Source organism: Colobus angolensis, unplaced genomic scaffold (genome assembly GCF_000951035.1).
Source record: "Colobus angolensis palliatus isolate OR3802 unplaced genomic scaffold, Cang.pa_1.0 Scaffold684, whole genome shotgun sequence".
Taxonomy (NCBI): domain Eukaryota; kingdom Metazoa; phylum Chordata; class Mammalia; order Primates; family Cercopithecidae; genus Colobus; species Colobus angolensis.
Genome location: NW_012120532.1, coordinates 343808 through 357391, shown reverse-complemented (window position 1 = coordinate 357391; position 13584 = coordinate 343808). Strand labels below are relative to the sequence as shown.

Sequence of the window (13584 nt, the reverse complement as noted above, 5' to 3'; positions counted from 1 at the left end):
GGGTTTCACCGTGTTAGCCAGGATGGTCTCAATCTCCTGACTTCGTGATCCACCCGTCTCGGCCTCCCAAAGTGCTGGGATTACAGGCTTGAGCCACCACGCCCGGCCGACAGCAGGAACTTTTTTCTAAGTGGAAATGCACCCTGGTTGAGGAGGCCAGGGCAGAGGGTCAGAAGGGTGCTGTCTAGAGTACTCAGCAGCCAGGCACTGAGCTGCCCCCATGGCTGGGGGCTTACAGATATATGTTGCTAGAACATTCATCCCTCTACCAACGCCCCTATACACATTACAGAAGCAGCTGTCAGGGCATTCTCTCTAAAAAAGAGTAAATTTGCTCCATAGATATTGATTAAGTATCTGAACTTAAGACCATAGAAGAAGGTAAAATTAAGCCGAAGTCTACTATCTTTCTATCTGCAGTTCCTCTATGCAGGGACAGAACCGTTGTTTCATGCTTCTCACATGTGCAGTCTTCCAGTGAAGTGAATCACGGAAAAATAATTTGACCATTCAGAGAACCTTTGGACTGAGAGATGGAAGCGGGCCACAGGGAGAAAAGACAGTTCAACTAACTATCTAGTGCGGGCACCAGGGCTGAGCCTACCCCTAGATCGTTGCCCCAAATCTCTCGGCTAATCCCACTCTTATGTTCATGCTAATTTTCATTTCTATTTTTTTCATTATTTTCATGAGTCACACATTTATTCTAGTTAAAGTCCCTCTTTAAAATATAAATGCCTTTAAAAGGTAAATACAAATATTTTACAAATAAAGCTATTAAGCTACAGCCATTTCTATTCAGTCATTCTATTCATCAAATATGAAATTTGAGCTCCCTGTGGACACATTTTAGGGTTCATGCTTAAATCCGGAGAGAGAAGTTCAGTGGCAACAGCAATAACAAAAATAAAAAGTGACATTCATTGAGCACTTATATAGTGCCAAAGTCATTTGCTTTCATCATCTTACTTAATCTGCACAACAACCCTTTGAGGTGGGGTTCAGTTAATGCTGCCACTCACTGTCAAGAAATAGATTAACAGGCTTAGAACCCATACCAGTTCAGCTTCTAATAAAATGTAGTTTCTTTTGGAATACCTCGTTTTGAGGGATTGAGTTTACCTTGAAGCCCTTTGTCCAGCTGTTGCCACAGCTCACCATGTCTTGGCAGCTATGTCATAGAAGCTGCCAGTCCACAAGGCCCTACTCTGGCCAGTTAGCACTGAAATCTCTCCTCTTTTCCACTTATCCCTACAGCATGGCAGGAGGGCCGTGGGCTGGGAATACTGGTTAGCAAGGGAGAAGTACAGGCTCTGCCAGGGAGAACTACAGGGTGGGATTCAGGAGCCCTTTCTGGGTATGTGGTCTCTAGGAAGAGCGATTGCATCAGAGAGAACTGAAGGAGAGGTAGCCTTGGAGGAGAGGGCTGGAGAGCCCAGCTCCTACCCAGGCAGGTGACCATGCACAGGGTCGTCTGCTCTCATCATGTGTCCTGACGATTTGATGAGCCCTCTCTTGTTTGGAAACTGTAGAAGTGTGAGGCCTGTTGCTAAAAGTAGCTTTCTCTTCTCTCCACAGGCATGAATGCTTTACAGTTGCAGAACCTGGCGACGCTGGCTGCTGCTGCAGCTGCGGCCCAGACCTCAGCCACCAGCACCAATGCAAACCCTCTCTCTACCACGAGCAGCGCCCTGGGAGCCCTCACGAGTCCCGGTGAGTGAGAGGGGTGCTCTTCCCTTGCAGGTGATGCAGCAGGAGTGGCAGGTAGGTCTACGTGCCTCCAGGTACAAAGGGCGAGGCTAGACGTGTCCAGGATGGAGCCAGGAAACTATACTGGGCCGCTTTATGTCATTGGGTTATTTTATTGTTTAAAATGATCAAAGTTCGAATTTGTCTTTTATTTTCCATGGATAACACGAAAAAAGTTTTCAGTGAGAGAATCCACCATGCAAGCCGTTCTCTCACATTCACTCTGTTTTAAACACTAGTCCATTCAACACTAGTTAAGTTGTGACCACTGTGAAGAGCCTCCGTCTCTTAATCTTTCTTTGTCCTGTCCTTTTTTAAAAAAAAAATGTAAGAATTCTCTTTCAAAATTCCTAATCGTTCTCATGTTACATTTCACACCAACTCCATCCATCACACTTGATTTTAAAATCCACAGTCCAGCAAGGAACATCTTGGCTCATTCCTGGTCAGGCTCTGGGCTTTGTCATTTAAAGTCTTTTTTTCTTCACAAATTTTGTTGACTTATTCAAAAGCAGACGCCAGTTGTCTTTTCATACAAGCCAGATAGAATGTGATTGCTTAGATACCGTGATTTGAGTTGTTTTTTTTTTAAACTTAAAAAAGTAGAATATTCCACTGACTTTCCTTCTCTGAGTTTTCCAGGCCTTGATAGATGATCTCGCCTCCTTTTCTGTTACATGAAGGAGACAGCCTGGACAGTCTCCAAGCTTCCTTCTAACTTTCAAAATCCCGTGACCCTTTATCAGCTGTGCCCCAAAGATTAGCTAAGTGTTGAAAAAACTTTAATGAAAAAATAGCATGTGTGTTTTCAGGAAACACACATTGAAAGCTACAGCCCACTCCACGCTGGCTGTTTTAGGGCTTTTGACTTGAGGGAGGAATGAGGCACATTCCTAGAACCGGCAGTTCTCGAAAGAGCAGTCGCCGTTCGTCTCTGCGTAAAACATTATGTATCTAAGACGTTTCACCCGGAGGACGGTTTTGAGAGAGAAGTCTGAGAGATGTTCAGGAGAAGCTGGTGGATTTCCCCATAATGTGCTGAAATCTCGTGGCAGGTGTATTAAGTTCACTGCGTACAGTGTCTTCAAAAACATACCATTACTAGATGAGGGCCTCATCTTATATAATAAACACTATTCCTGAAAAATCAACTTTATCACCCTTAATTTCAGGAAATTAAGTGATAGCTTCAGTGCAACACATCAACTTAGCAAATCCTGTAATGATCCCTTTTGAGAAATAAACATTTTTAACATGATGGATTTTCCCTTTATAAAAATAAGTCCTTAAAAAAAAAATGAAAATTCGACCCTCTGAACTTAGATTTCATAAATCAGATTAAAATGTATTTTCTTAAGTGGGATTTTTTCCTCTCCTGTGAGCACTATGATTACCCCAAAATAGCACGGAGTACTGTGAATGCATTGTGGTGCATCTTCAGTCCGAAGGAGGCTTGTCAGTTTAAGAAGTCAAATGCAGAAGCAGCTGTCAGCTGATCAGTGTAGATAATGTAACTCAAAAATCATATCCCGGAAGTGCTGTGTGGTGTGGGCAGGACAGACGCACTGCCGACTTCCATGAGCCCTTCAGTCCATCAGAGACCTGGATAAGAAGCAAAGCAATGAGTGAAAGATCCGTGACAGAATCCCACTGAAAAAGGGGGAAGGGGACTGGAGGAGGTGACCCCTCTCTCAAAAGGCGACCTTTGAGCAGAGACCTGAGTTCCGTAATGGAAGCCATGGTGTGTGTTTAGGCAGAGGACAGAGTCAGTGGGCTGGGGAGAGCGGAGTCGGGGCTCCAGGGTGGACCACGTCTGTTCCAGCCGGCGTTGGGAGGAGTGTGAGGTTGTTGCAACTTTCTTAAAACGTGGGCTACTCAGGCGGCCTAGGGCGGCGGCCTAGGTGTTGGTCAGAAAGGAATTTTAAGCATATGTGACTATTCTCAGTTTTTTCCTGAGACCGCAGCAAAGGAAAATGTGTTGTGAGATGAGCCTTCCTCCCTGCTGGAGTCAAAGCCACACCAGCGCCGCGTCCTTGCCTTAACTGCTCTGGAAGAGGCTTCCTGCCCTTCAGAATGCGCCTCTCACTTAGGTGTCACTGAGAGCGATTTTTCTCTTCTCTACTGAGGAATGCTTTGCATAATAACTGAAAGTATTTTATTAGAATCCTGAAGTGCAGCAGCAGCAGTGATTGAAATCTACATTTCAATTATTTTTCTTAAGTGTAACTAAAAAATCTGGTGTTTAAGTGAAAGTAAATTATTTGTCTAATTTCCATCAGGGACTTTTTCAAAGTCACAGAAAATGTGGTTAGTAGAATTCATGAATCTCTGCTTCATCAAGGCAATTTCCTAGAAAGTAAAAGGGGTTGAAAGCCATTCCCAAGGCCATTGCCGTTATTTACTTTTTAAATAATAATAAACTGGGCATACTGTTTGGACCATGAGCCAGTTCACTCGCACCGTGAGATGAAGGGACGCCTCATCCCATCTCCCTCCACAGGCCTGGGGTTTACCCTGTGTTTAAACGTGTCTCTTAAGCTCCAGACAAATTCATGTAGAAAGCAAAGGGACAATTCAATCCCCCAAACTATTAATTTTTTTAATAATTGTAAATTTATCATTTCAATTTTGCATACCCCGGAAAAGTCTCCCTACAGCATTATTATAAATGATTTTAAACAGTCTTGGCTTTAAAACATGAAAGATTAAGCTTTAATTTTTGTTAAAAAAAAAATCCCCTTAGGCAATAAATAGGTTCCTTTGTCTCATGGCCTTGAGATAAAAATTAAAATAGTTTAAATTGCCCATGGTTAGAATAAGTGTTTCATGCAATTATCAGATGGTAGTGAATAAAATTAGAAATTAAATCATGAAAGAATAAAAACCAGGTAAGTGCATATTACGCCTTTTATGAGTTTCTCACGGGTCTTTTGAAGCCTAATTTAATCATGTTTCTTGTCTTTTATTTTGATATGATAATTTTTCCTTTGTTTACCTCAGTCTCCTTTTTAGTTAATTAATTCTTGGATCATTTATTGTTACCCAGTTTTTAACCTGTTTTTGAGGACTGTGACTCTGTTTATATAAGAGGCAAATTGTCTAGAAGGGTGTAGCTAGGTATTAAAGAAGATAATGTTTGTCTTCCGTTCAGCTTGCAGATTTGTTGATTTTGTCTGGTAATTTTGAGAGCTTGAAGAGACTGTTATTGTTACCACACATGAATTTTGTTGGTATTTTTTTGGTCTAAAATATATTGCATTCACATACCATGTTATTCCACTGAACTTCTTCTGTCTTCTTCTTTTAAAGAAAAGGATGCTATAAAATTCTCCAAATGCTTCTGTAAGTGCAGACTTGACCAAGTACCCATTCCAGGATCATGGACTGGTTCTTCCCGCGGTACCAGGCATTCGAAAGTGCTAGGAGGCATTTTTTCATTCCCACCATTGCCTCTTCAAAGAGTTATCACTTTGAATTCTGGGTAGTATTTTCCCATCTTGAAGGCATCCCCAGCTTTCTTGAAGGCTGTGACAAACACAAAGCTTCAAGGAAGTGGGGACACCTCCTCTTTGACTCTCTGAGGGTAACAGAGATTGGAGGTGTTTGGACGTTGTTCAGGCATTCCCTACTGCGTCACATAGTCATGACTGACGGACGGTGACAGTTGTTCTTGCACACCTGTGTCACCAGAGCAGCTGAATGAGCAGTGGCAAACGAGAAACTACCCTTGAAGTTATCCTGTGGCCCTTCCATTGACAGGAGGCTTTGTCGCCACCTTCAATATATGTCTGCATTTGCATTAGAGAACTTCCATTATGCTAAGAAGTGTGATGCATAAGCTGCTTTAACCCATATTTGTGAGACTTCTAGTTCATGCAGGGCAAATACATAAAAATGAGTTGGGGCCTGCACTGCCCCCTTCAAGTGGTGACATGCACAAGGCAGTATCACAAGATGGGAAAGAGTGGGGGCAGGAGGAAGGGACAGACAGGTGGACAAAGAGGCCGTCTGCTCAGGACTGCTGCAGTGGTCCCACAACCTCAGAATGGAGAACTCAACTTACCCCACAGACCTTCCCGCTGCCTGCCCCGCCCTGCTAAATGGATTGTCCCAGTGGTTGATGTGACTTGGTCACTGATCGCTGCAGCTGGCCCCTGGCTCAGCTGCGTGCCTCATCAGCCCGCCTCCTCAGCCCCTCAGTTCTCCCTGTGAAGCATCTTTTCCTTCCCAGGCAACAGGAGCCTGGAAGAGACCCTCATCTTCTCTCCCCTTGTCCTATTAGAACAGCCTCCAACTCGGCCCCTTTCCTCTGTCTGTCTTGCATGCTACTGGCAATCGTGGTGTAGACTGGAGTGAAACAAACTCCTGAGTGTGGTGTTCGGGGTCCACCTGCTTCCCTCCAGAATCTGGGCGTTACACCCTCGCCCAGATCAGGCCACCCCCCATACCCCAGCCCCGCCGTCAGCCTTTACACCATTATTCTTGCAGGCTTCTCTACCTAGAACATCTCCCCCATTTCCTCCCACAAAAATCTAATACGTCATTCGTGTTGCAGTGCTCGTTCTTGAGAATAGTAGTGTGGGTGGGTATAAAAGCATTTCTAATGCACATTATAAAAAGTATAGTTTATGCTGCTTCTGTAATTTAAACTGTGGTAACATTTTTGGTATAATTGGTAAAAACTGTTTTCAGTAACCTACTACTTTTATGAATCAATGCAAATGCCACCTCTACCATGAAGCCTTCTAGTTAGGATTGATCACTTCCACACTGTATTGCTGAGTAAGGACCTAGCTCATTCTAGACCTGGGGCAGTGCAGACGGTTCCTGAGGAGCTGTCGGGCTCCTTGAGGCCAGGGACAGAGAGGGCTGGAGTGTCGGTGCTGGCCAGGCGTTCTGCAGACACCGCCCCTCTCCTGTGCTCCCAGGGCATGCTCGGCCTCCCTCCACTAAAGCTGACCTGTTGTCTGCAGGACGGTGATGTGGGCACTCGCTTTGTGTCTCGCCCTCCAGCCAGTGAGTTCTTTTAAAGTAGAGACGGTGTGTTATTTACTTGTAATTTCCCCTTGCATCTGGAACAGCATATCAGACACAGGCCCTCAAGTGTTTTGTTTCTGTTTTTGTTTTTTTTTATTTCAGTGGAATAGTGAAACAAAAATTGTCAAAGACAAATGTTTAAGGGCCATCTGTTCAGTCTAGTACAGCTCACATTATCTCTAAGGCAGCTGAGTCCCTCACGGTGACGCTGGCAGGGTCAGCACACCCACGCAGTTCACCTGTAAGGCGTGCCTCTGCCTGGATCCCTCAAGAACCAAACCCACAATTTGGTTTCACCTTACAGATGAATACTCAGGTCCAACAGGTTTCTGAAGAATAAATCTAATACTAACTTATACCAAAACAATCATATGAAGCAATCTTTTCATTACAGGAGCAGCTTATTTTACAAATAGTGGCTTTCAAAATGTTCTGATGTCATGATATAGGATAAGTACGAGTCTGGTATCCGAGAAGGGCATTTCATCTTCGGAAGAACCACCTACTCTAATGTGTGCTTTTGAAAGATAACATCACGGCAGATCATCCTCAGAAAGTGCCTGTTAACTCTGTGTGCACTGCTAACCCCACGTCGTCTTCCAGTGCCTGCCCACACTGCTTACATAAAGCAAGGTCCCGTCTAGCTTTGCAGAGTATTTTTTACTTATACTCTGCAAAAATACAGGGCGTTTTATAAGTGCAGGGACCAGTTACTCCTGTGAAGATGGCCTGAGACTTTACTGTCCTCTTTTTCTCCTTACCCCCATCTTTTGTCATTGTTTATTCTTAGGAGAAAGAAGGAAATCTCAAGGCAGACCATTCTTCCCTCCACTAGCAGCTAAGTGTCTCAGTCAGGCAGAGTCAAGCCAGTTGGTAAAATGGGCTGTTTCATTTGTGGGTTTCAATCTGTCAAACGGCCAAGCACGGTGGCTCATGCCTGTAATCCCAACACTTTGGGAGGCCGAGGCAGGTGGATCACGAGAGGTCAGGAGTTCAAGACCAGCCTGGCCAAGATGGTGAAACCCAGTCTGGACTAAAACTACAGAAATTAATCAGGTGCAGTGGCAGGTGCCTGTAATCCCAGCTACTCTGGAGGCTGAGGCAGGAGAATCACTTGAACCTGAGAGGCTCAGGCAGGAGAATCACTTGAACCCAGGCAGCATAGGCTGCAGTGACCAAGATTGCACCACTGCACTCCAGCCTGGGCGACAGAGTGAGACTTTCTCAACAACAGTAACAACAAAAAATCTGTCAGACGTCTTTTTATTTTTCATTTTAGCTTTCCTATGGTGCTGACAGTCAAACTTCTTTACACTCTTATTGCTACAGTGGAAAGAGCATTGACCTCCCGTTCTTTGCTCATTTCCTGCAAGTTTCAACATTTTACACTGCTCATTTCCTGCAAGTTTCAACGTTTTACACTGGTCTTCTGAAAATTGTCTTGTTTGCTCTTGACATTATGGGGCTCACTGTATTTTCATTAATGTTAATGGAGTCACACATTACATAACATGTTCTGTAAATAAAATGACTCTGTAGTGACTGTCACCTCTTGATAGATTTTTTTTTTTTTTCATTCATTCAACAAATGTGTCAAGCATCTGTGTGCCTGGGACTGTTCCAGCACTGGAGACGCATCAGTAGACAAAGCTGATGAAGATTCCTACCTGCATGTCCTTTCTTTTCTAGCATCAGCTTTCAAAAAAAGTGTCATTTTACTGAATTCACACCATGGTAAAAACAATTTGAATAGCCTTTAAGTATAAATTGTAACTTCTACACTCTTAAAACATCATAACCAATATTTTGCATATCTGACGTTAAATTTTGTGAATGAGACCAAGAGTGGGAGAGGGAAGCTCTTTTCTCTCCTTTCTCCCTCTCCTTTGAGCTGTACCATCTTTCTTTGTATTTAGTGCAACAGAGAGCTGGGAGTAGGGCCCCCCTTAGGGTAGAACTGCAAGTGACCAAACCAGAAAGCGAGAGGGTTTAGCACTCGGCCCTGCTGCTCGGGCTGCTCTGTGGCTTCTCGACAGAAGCACGACATGAAAGCCAAGTGGCTTGAAAGTTCTTAGGCATGTAAGACTCATGTTGTTGGGGAAAAGAGTAGTTGGGAATAGGATGTCTTCCTAGTAAATGTCCTTTATTTGGCATTGATCATCTTGCTTCTAAAGGAGACAGCATGCAGACCCCTCCCACCCAGAGGGGTTTTGAGGGCCCTGTGTGTGCGGGGAGTTTGGGTCTGGAATAAACTTCTGCCCAGTGAGTGGATGGACATTCCAGGTGGTTTGTGCAATGCCCCAACCTGGAGCAGGCTGGAGTCTCTTAATAGTCTGTAACCAATTTAAAGCTTAAAGCCGCATAGCTGTGGGGGTAGAAATATTTATGGTTCACCACAGAGCCCACGCTGGGATTTATGCAAGTAGATTCCACCTGTGCCCTGAGCTGTCCTTGGCAGGTGCCTTCGTCCCCGGGGTGGACAGATCCTCACATGCATCATAGGGCTGCCACCCACCAAGCGTATTGTTCCTTGTTTTGAGTGGGCTTTTTAATATGTGCAGACATTAACTCTAATTCTTCATGTATTTGCTTTTTGCTGTTGGTGGCGCTGGACTCTGTGCTAAGTGTTAGTGATTTGTTTTTAAATATTGCTTTGCACCGTCATCTGTATTGTGGCAAATCCACATCAGATCCCCTTGTGCTGTTTGAGCTCAGGCTGAGATTTTTATTCCCGCTAAATTATCTGTGATCTTGTATGATATAAACATGTTATCACCACTGGCACTGGTGAAAAGCATGTGTTGCTTAATTGTGTTATATTAGGTGGGAAAATCAGCAAAGCTTTATTCTAGTCACAACTTCCTAGAAGTGTATACACTAAGTTCCATTTCTTCAGACTTGAAAGCAATAAAATGGAAATTTTTGGTTCAGATATGGTCTAATCCTGAGAACCAGTCCCCATCAACTAGATGCAGTGGCCACCTACAGACATACGCAAAATGCACCAACCTGTAAAGCACAGGTGGAGAGCAGGAAGGCAGGTAAGGTACAGGGGTCAGTGACGGGAGAGGTTCTGCCCCAAGGGAGGAAGGGAAATTTTAGTAGAAGAGTTGACATTTGAGCCAAAATGTTCAGGGTAGGTAGGATTTTTACAAGTAGAAACAGAATGGAAGATACATCAAATGTGTGAAAATGCAGAAATAGCATTTAATCAGCAAATGGAAGTTCATCTCATTTTTCACAAGCATGGACATATGGAAAAGGAGGCCCATGGAGGACCCTGAAAGCCAGGGCGAAGGACCTGGGACTTTTCTTGTCAGCAGTGAAGAGCCATTTCAGGACTTTAGGCCCAAGAATGATGGACTTCTTGTGAGACTGGACTGAGGCCCCCATTTGATGTGAGGGAGAACAAAAGGGAAGGAGGAAAGATGGTGTTGGTGTGTTGGGCCTGCGTGGCCAGTGGAGCACTGTTCTCAGTTCTGGGAGTTGAGGAGGAAGCTATCATACAAAATGACAGGACGTGACACATGCAGAGCTCAAGGGCACATGAACGGACATTCCGTGAAATGTGTCCAGCAGCAGTCGAATGTGTGACCATCAGGCTGACCAGAGCCCTGAGCGGCAGAGTGGATTGAGACTGGCCTGCTGAGGCCAGGCAGGTTGCCCTAAGCCCAGGGAGGGGTGAGGTCATCAGGCCAAAATCACCAGCAACGCAAGGCAGGGACCAGACGCAGAAAGCCTTGGGGAATGTGCTTGTGGAACACAGGGACCAGGGGATGGAAAGGGAGCTTTCTGGGTAGCAGTGTCAGAGAGGCCGAACACGACGGGGCTGGAGGAAGAAAAGGCAGAAAGAGCTGACTCAAGTTAGACTTGGGGAGTGGGTTCTCCCCAGAGTGGCTGCTTCACTGCAGTGGTTGACAGTTTTGCAGGCAGTGAGAGAGGACACAATTCTGTATGACACATTCATGAAATGTGAATATTTTTAAAAATCCATAATGGGACTGGTCATGGCAGTTCACACCTGTAATCCCAGCACTTTGGGAGGCTGAGGCAGGAGTTCCTTGAGGAACTCCTTGAGGCCAGGAGTTCGAGACCATCCTGACCCACATGGTGAAACCCCGTCTGTACTGAAAATACAAAAATTAGCCAGGCATGGCGGTGCACACCTGTAGTTCCCAGCTACTTGGGAGGCTGAGGCAGGGGAATCACTTGAACCCAGGAGGTAGAGGTTGCAATGAGCCGAGATCACGTCACTGCACTCCAGCCCAGGTGACAAGGCGCCATCCCAAAAAAACAAAAGAAAACAAAAAATCCGTAAAAGTACTGGGGTCACTAGGAGGAGGAAGTTTTTATGTTTTTGTTTTAAGATGGAGAAAACATAAACATATTTGTAGACCAAAGAGAAGAGCCAGAACAAAGGGAAACAGGAATAGGCCAATGAGAGCTGAAAGCTGGACTAGAGTCGGAGGGCTGGCTGGAGGGGGATGCTGCCTGCTGAGGGGTCACGTGTCATCTCCCCCTGGGAGGAGCCCCCGCAGCAGCACCCTGCCTTGTGGTGCCATCTCAACCTGGTACTAGCACACAAGCCCACAGGCACGAACCCAAATCAGGGCTGAGTCAGCAGGTGGTGCAGCCTGAGGGGAGGGAACATCGGCCTCTGTCGGGATTGGGGAGGATGCCAACAATTTAGGACAGAAGGGTACTTATATCACGTATGGGCCAAGAACTGATATATCTGGGGCTGGAAACAAAAACTCATACCAGGCCAGAGGTTTAAGAAAAAGTCAGCCTACAGGATGTAATGGAGGATTTCTAATTTTACTTGTCTTTCTGGAGTATGTAGACATCTTGATCAAGAGTCATTGGAGCAAGTAATGTAATCTTTCTTTAATTTTCTCAGTTGTGAAATAGAATTAATTGCTAATATTCACTTATGGAAACATTTAGGTTTATATATACACACATATTTTTATTTCTATAACTGTATACTGGTGCTTTTTTAAAAAGGTGATCTTTAAGTATCATATAGGAAAGATTGTTTCATTATTTTGGAGTGATATGAAATACCACAGCTCTAGAGAACAGAAGACTAGGTTAAAACTAGAATGAGGGCTGATGATGTTTAGGTTAAAACTAGAATAAGGTCCGATGATGTTTAACTGGGTTAAAACTAGAATAAGGTCCGATGATACTTTTCTCTGAATCTCTTGCCTTTGGAAAACAAGTGTCTTTCCCACCTTTCCTTTAGAAATTAGGATAAATACAGGGAGAAGACAGTTTCCTCACTCCTTTCTGCTTTTGTGCTCTGCGGTTAAAGGGAACAGTGAACTTTCTACCTACCACAAATGCCACTTGAGTTCCTAGAACCGACATCCCCTCCTTACCAAATATAAAATGGTATGACTGGGTTAAACAGAGCAAGACTGCTGTGTCCAGACAGGATTTCCGCACTGAGGGTCAGGCCTGAGGCCCTTGGGGATTTGTTGGTTTGTATCTCGGGCCACACAGCAGGTGGCGTGTGCTCTGCGCCAGGCCTTTGCAGGGGCAGCAGTCCTACGGAGCCCCAGCGAGCCTGCAGCCCTGCTGTGATGACCCCGGGCTGTACAGGTGACCTCTTGCCCCCTGCCACCCTTGGGGTCATGTGGCCCAGAGGAAAATCTGCCTCCCAGAAAGGTTCTCTCCATCTGGACAAGCTGCCCCCAACCCCCCACAGGAAGGCCAGACTTCAGACGGGCTGTCAGTGACACGGTGACATGGGCCTGCTTTCCTGAGAAGCCCCCTGTCCTCGCCCTTTCTCTCCAGAGGCCCGAGCTGCTGTATCCAACTGCCTCTTTGTGATCCACGTGAGGAAACAGAGGCCTGCAAGTGTCAGTGGTTTGCCCGGGATGTTAGTGACAGGTGAAATGACAGCTCCACCGCACCACGAGAGAGTCCATATCCTAAGCAGGAACTGCTGGGATCCCAGAACCGTATTTCTGGGTTTCTCCACTTACACATTGTCACCCTTGTAAGGAGATCACCAACATTTTTTTTCAGTCCTTCTCCGTGACCATGTGTAAAAACAAACATCTGGGGCCAGCTACAGGGGAAGTACATGCTTTTGTTTCAGTAAATCATAGGCAAAATATCATTGGCAGGGAAAAGAGGTTTGATTTTCCCTGTCATTTGCCCTGTTCTTAGGAGATCCCTGTGTATTGCGTGTATGAATGGACTCCTCCAAACTCACGGCCCCACACTGCCTTTATGAGTGCCCGTCTTCACGGGACCAGGGAAGATGCTAAAAATTAGGCTGGGTAGGAAGGCACCCTGGTTTATTGACAACCCATGAAGTAGACTTCTTAGATCCACTAGAGAGAGCTTCCACAAGCCTTTGGGAATGAACATTAAAGCAATGAAAACAGGACAGCTGCTCTGGACGTGAGGAGCAGGTGCTGGCCCCTCACTTCCTCGCCTTCCACATGTGCGCCACCAGGGAATAAAACCTCCACAGTCCTCCTGAGTCCAGACCCGGCCCTCTAGGCTGTTTTCCTCTTCCCAGCCTTCCTGAGAACCAGCAGTGAGGACTCTTGCCCAGCACTGCACCAAGTCAGGTGGCATCAGCTTCCTTGGGAAGCAGAACTGGCAGCAGAAGAGAGGGACACCGACGTCTCTGGGGAAGGTGCCCTCTTCCAGGCTGGGAGTGTGAGGTCACACCTCACCACTGCAGCACCCAGCGTCACTTTCCAACCCCACCTCCTCTTCCTCAGTCACCCCACCCCTCCTCAGTCACCCGCCCCTCCTCAGTCACCCCACCCCTCA

At 45.6% G+C, this 13584-nt stretch overlaps 1 protein-coding gene across 5 annotated transcripts in view; it reads left to right on the top strand.

The window, feature by feature from the left end:
- The window catches only part of CELF2 (CUGBP, Elav-like family member 2), a 170477-nt gene that overhangs the window by 121150 nt on the left and 35743 nt on the right, over positions 1–13584 (top strand). For all 5 annotated transcript variants that reach the window (XM_011926396.1, XM_011926397.1, XM_011926395.1 and 2 more), the window contains one exon: positions 1579–1713. In XM_011926396.1, the coding sequence (XP_011781786.1) occupies positions 1579–1713 (135 nt within the window). The remainder of the gene's footprint in view (positions 1–1578; positions 1714–13584) is intronic.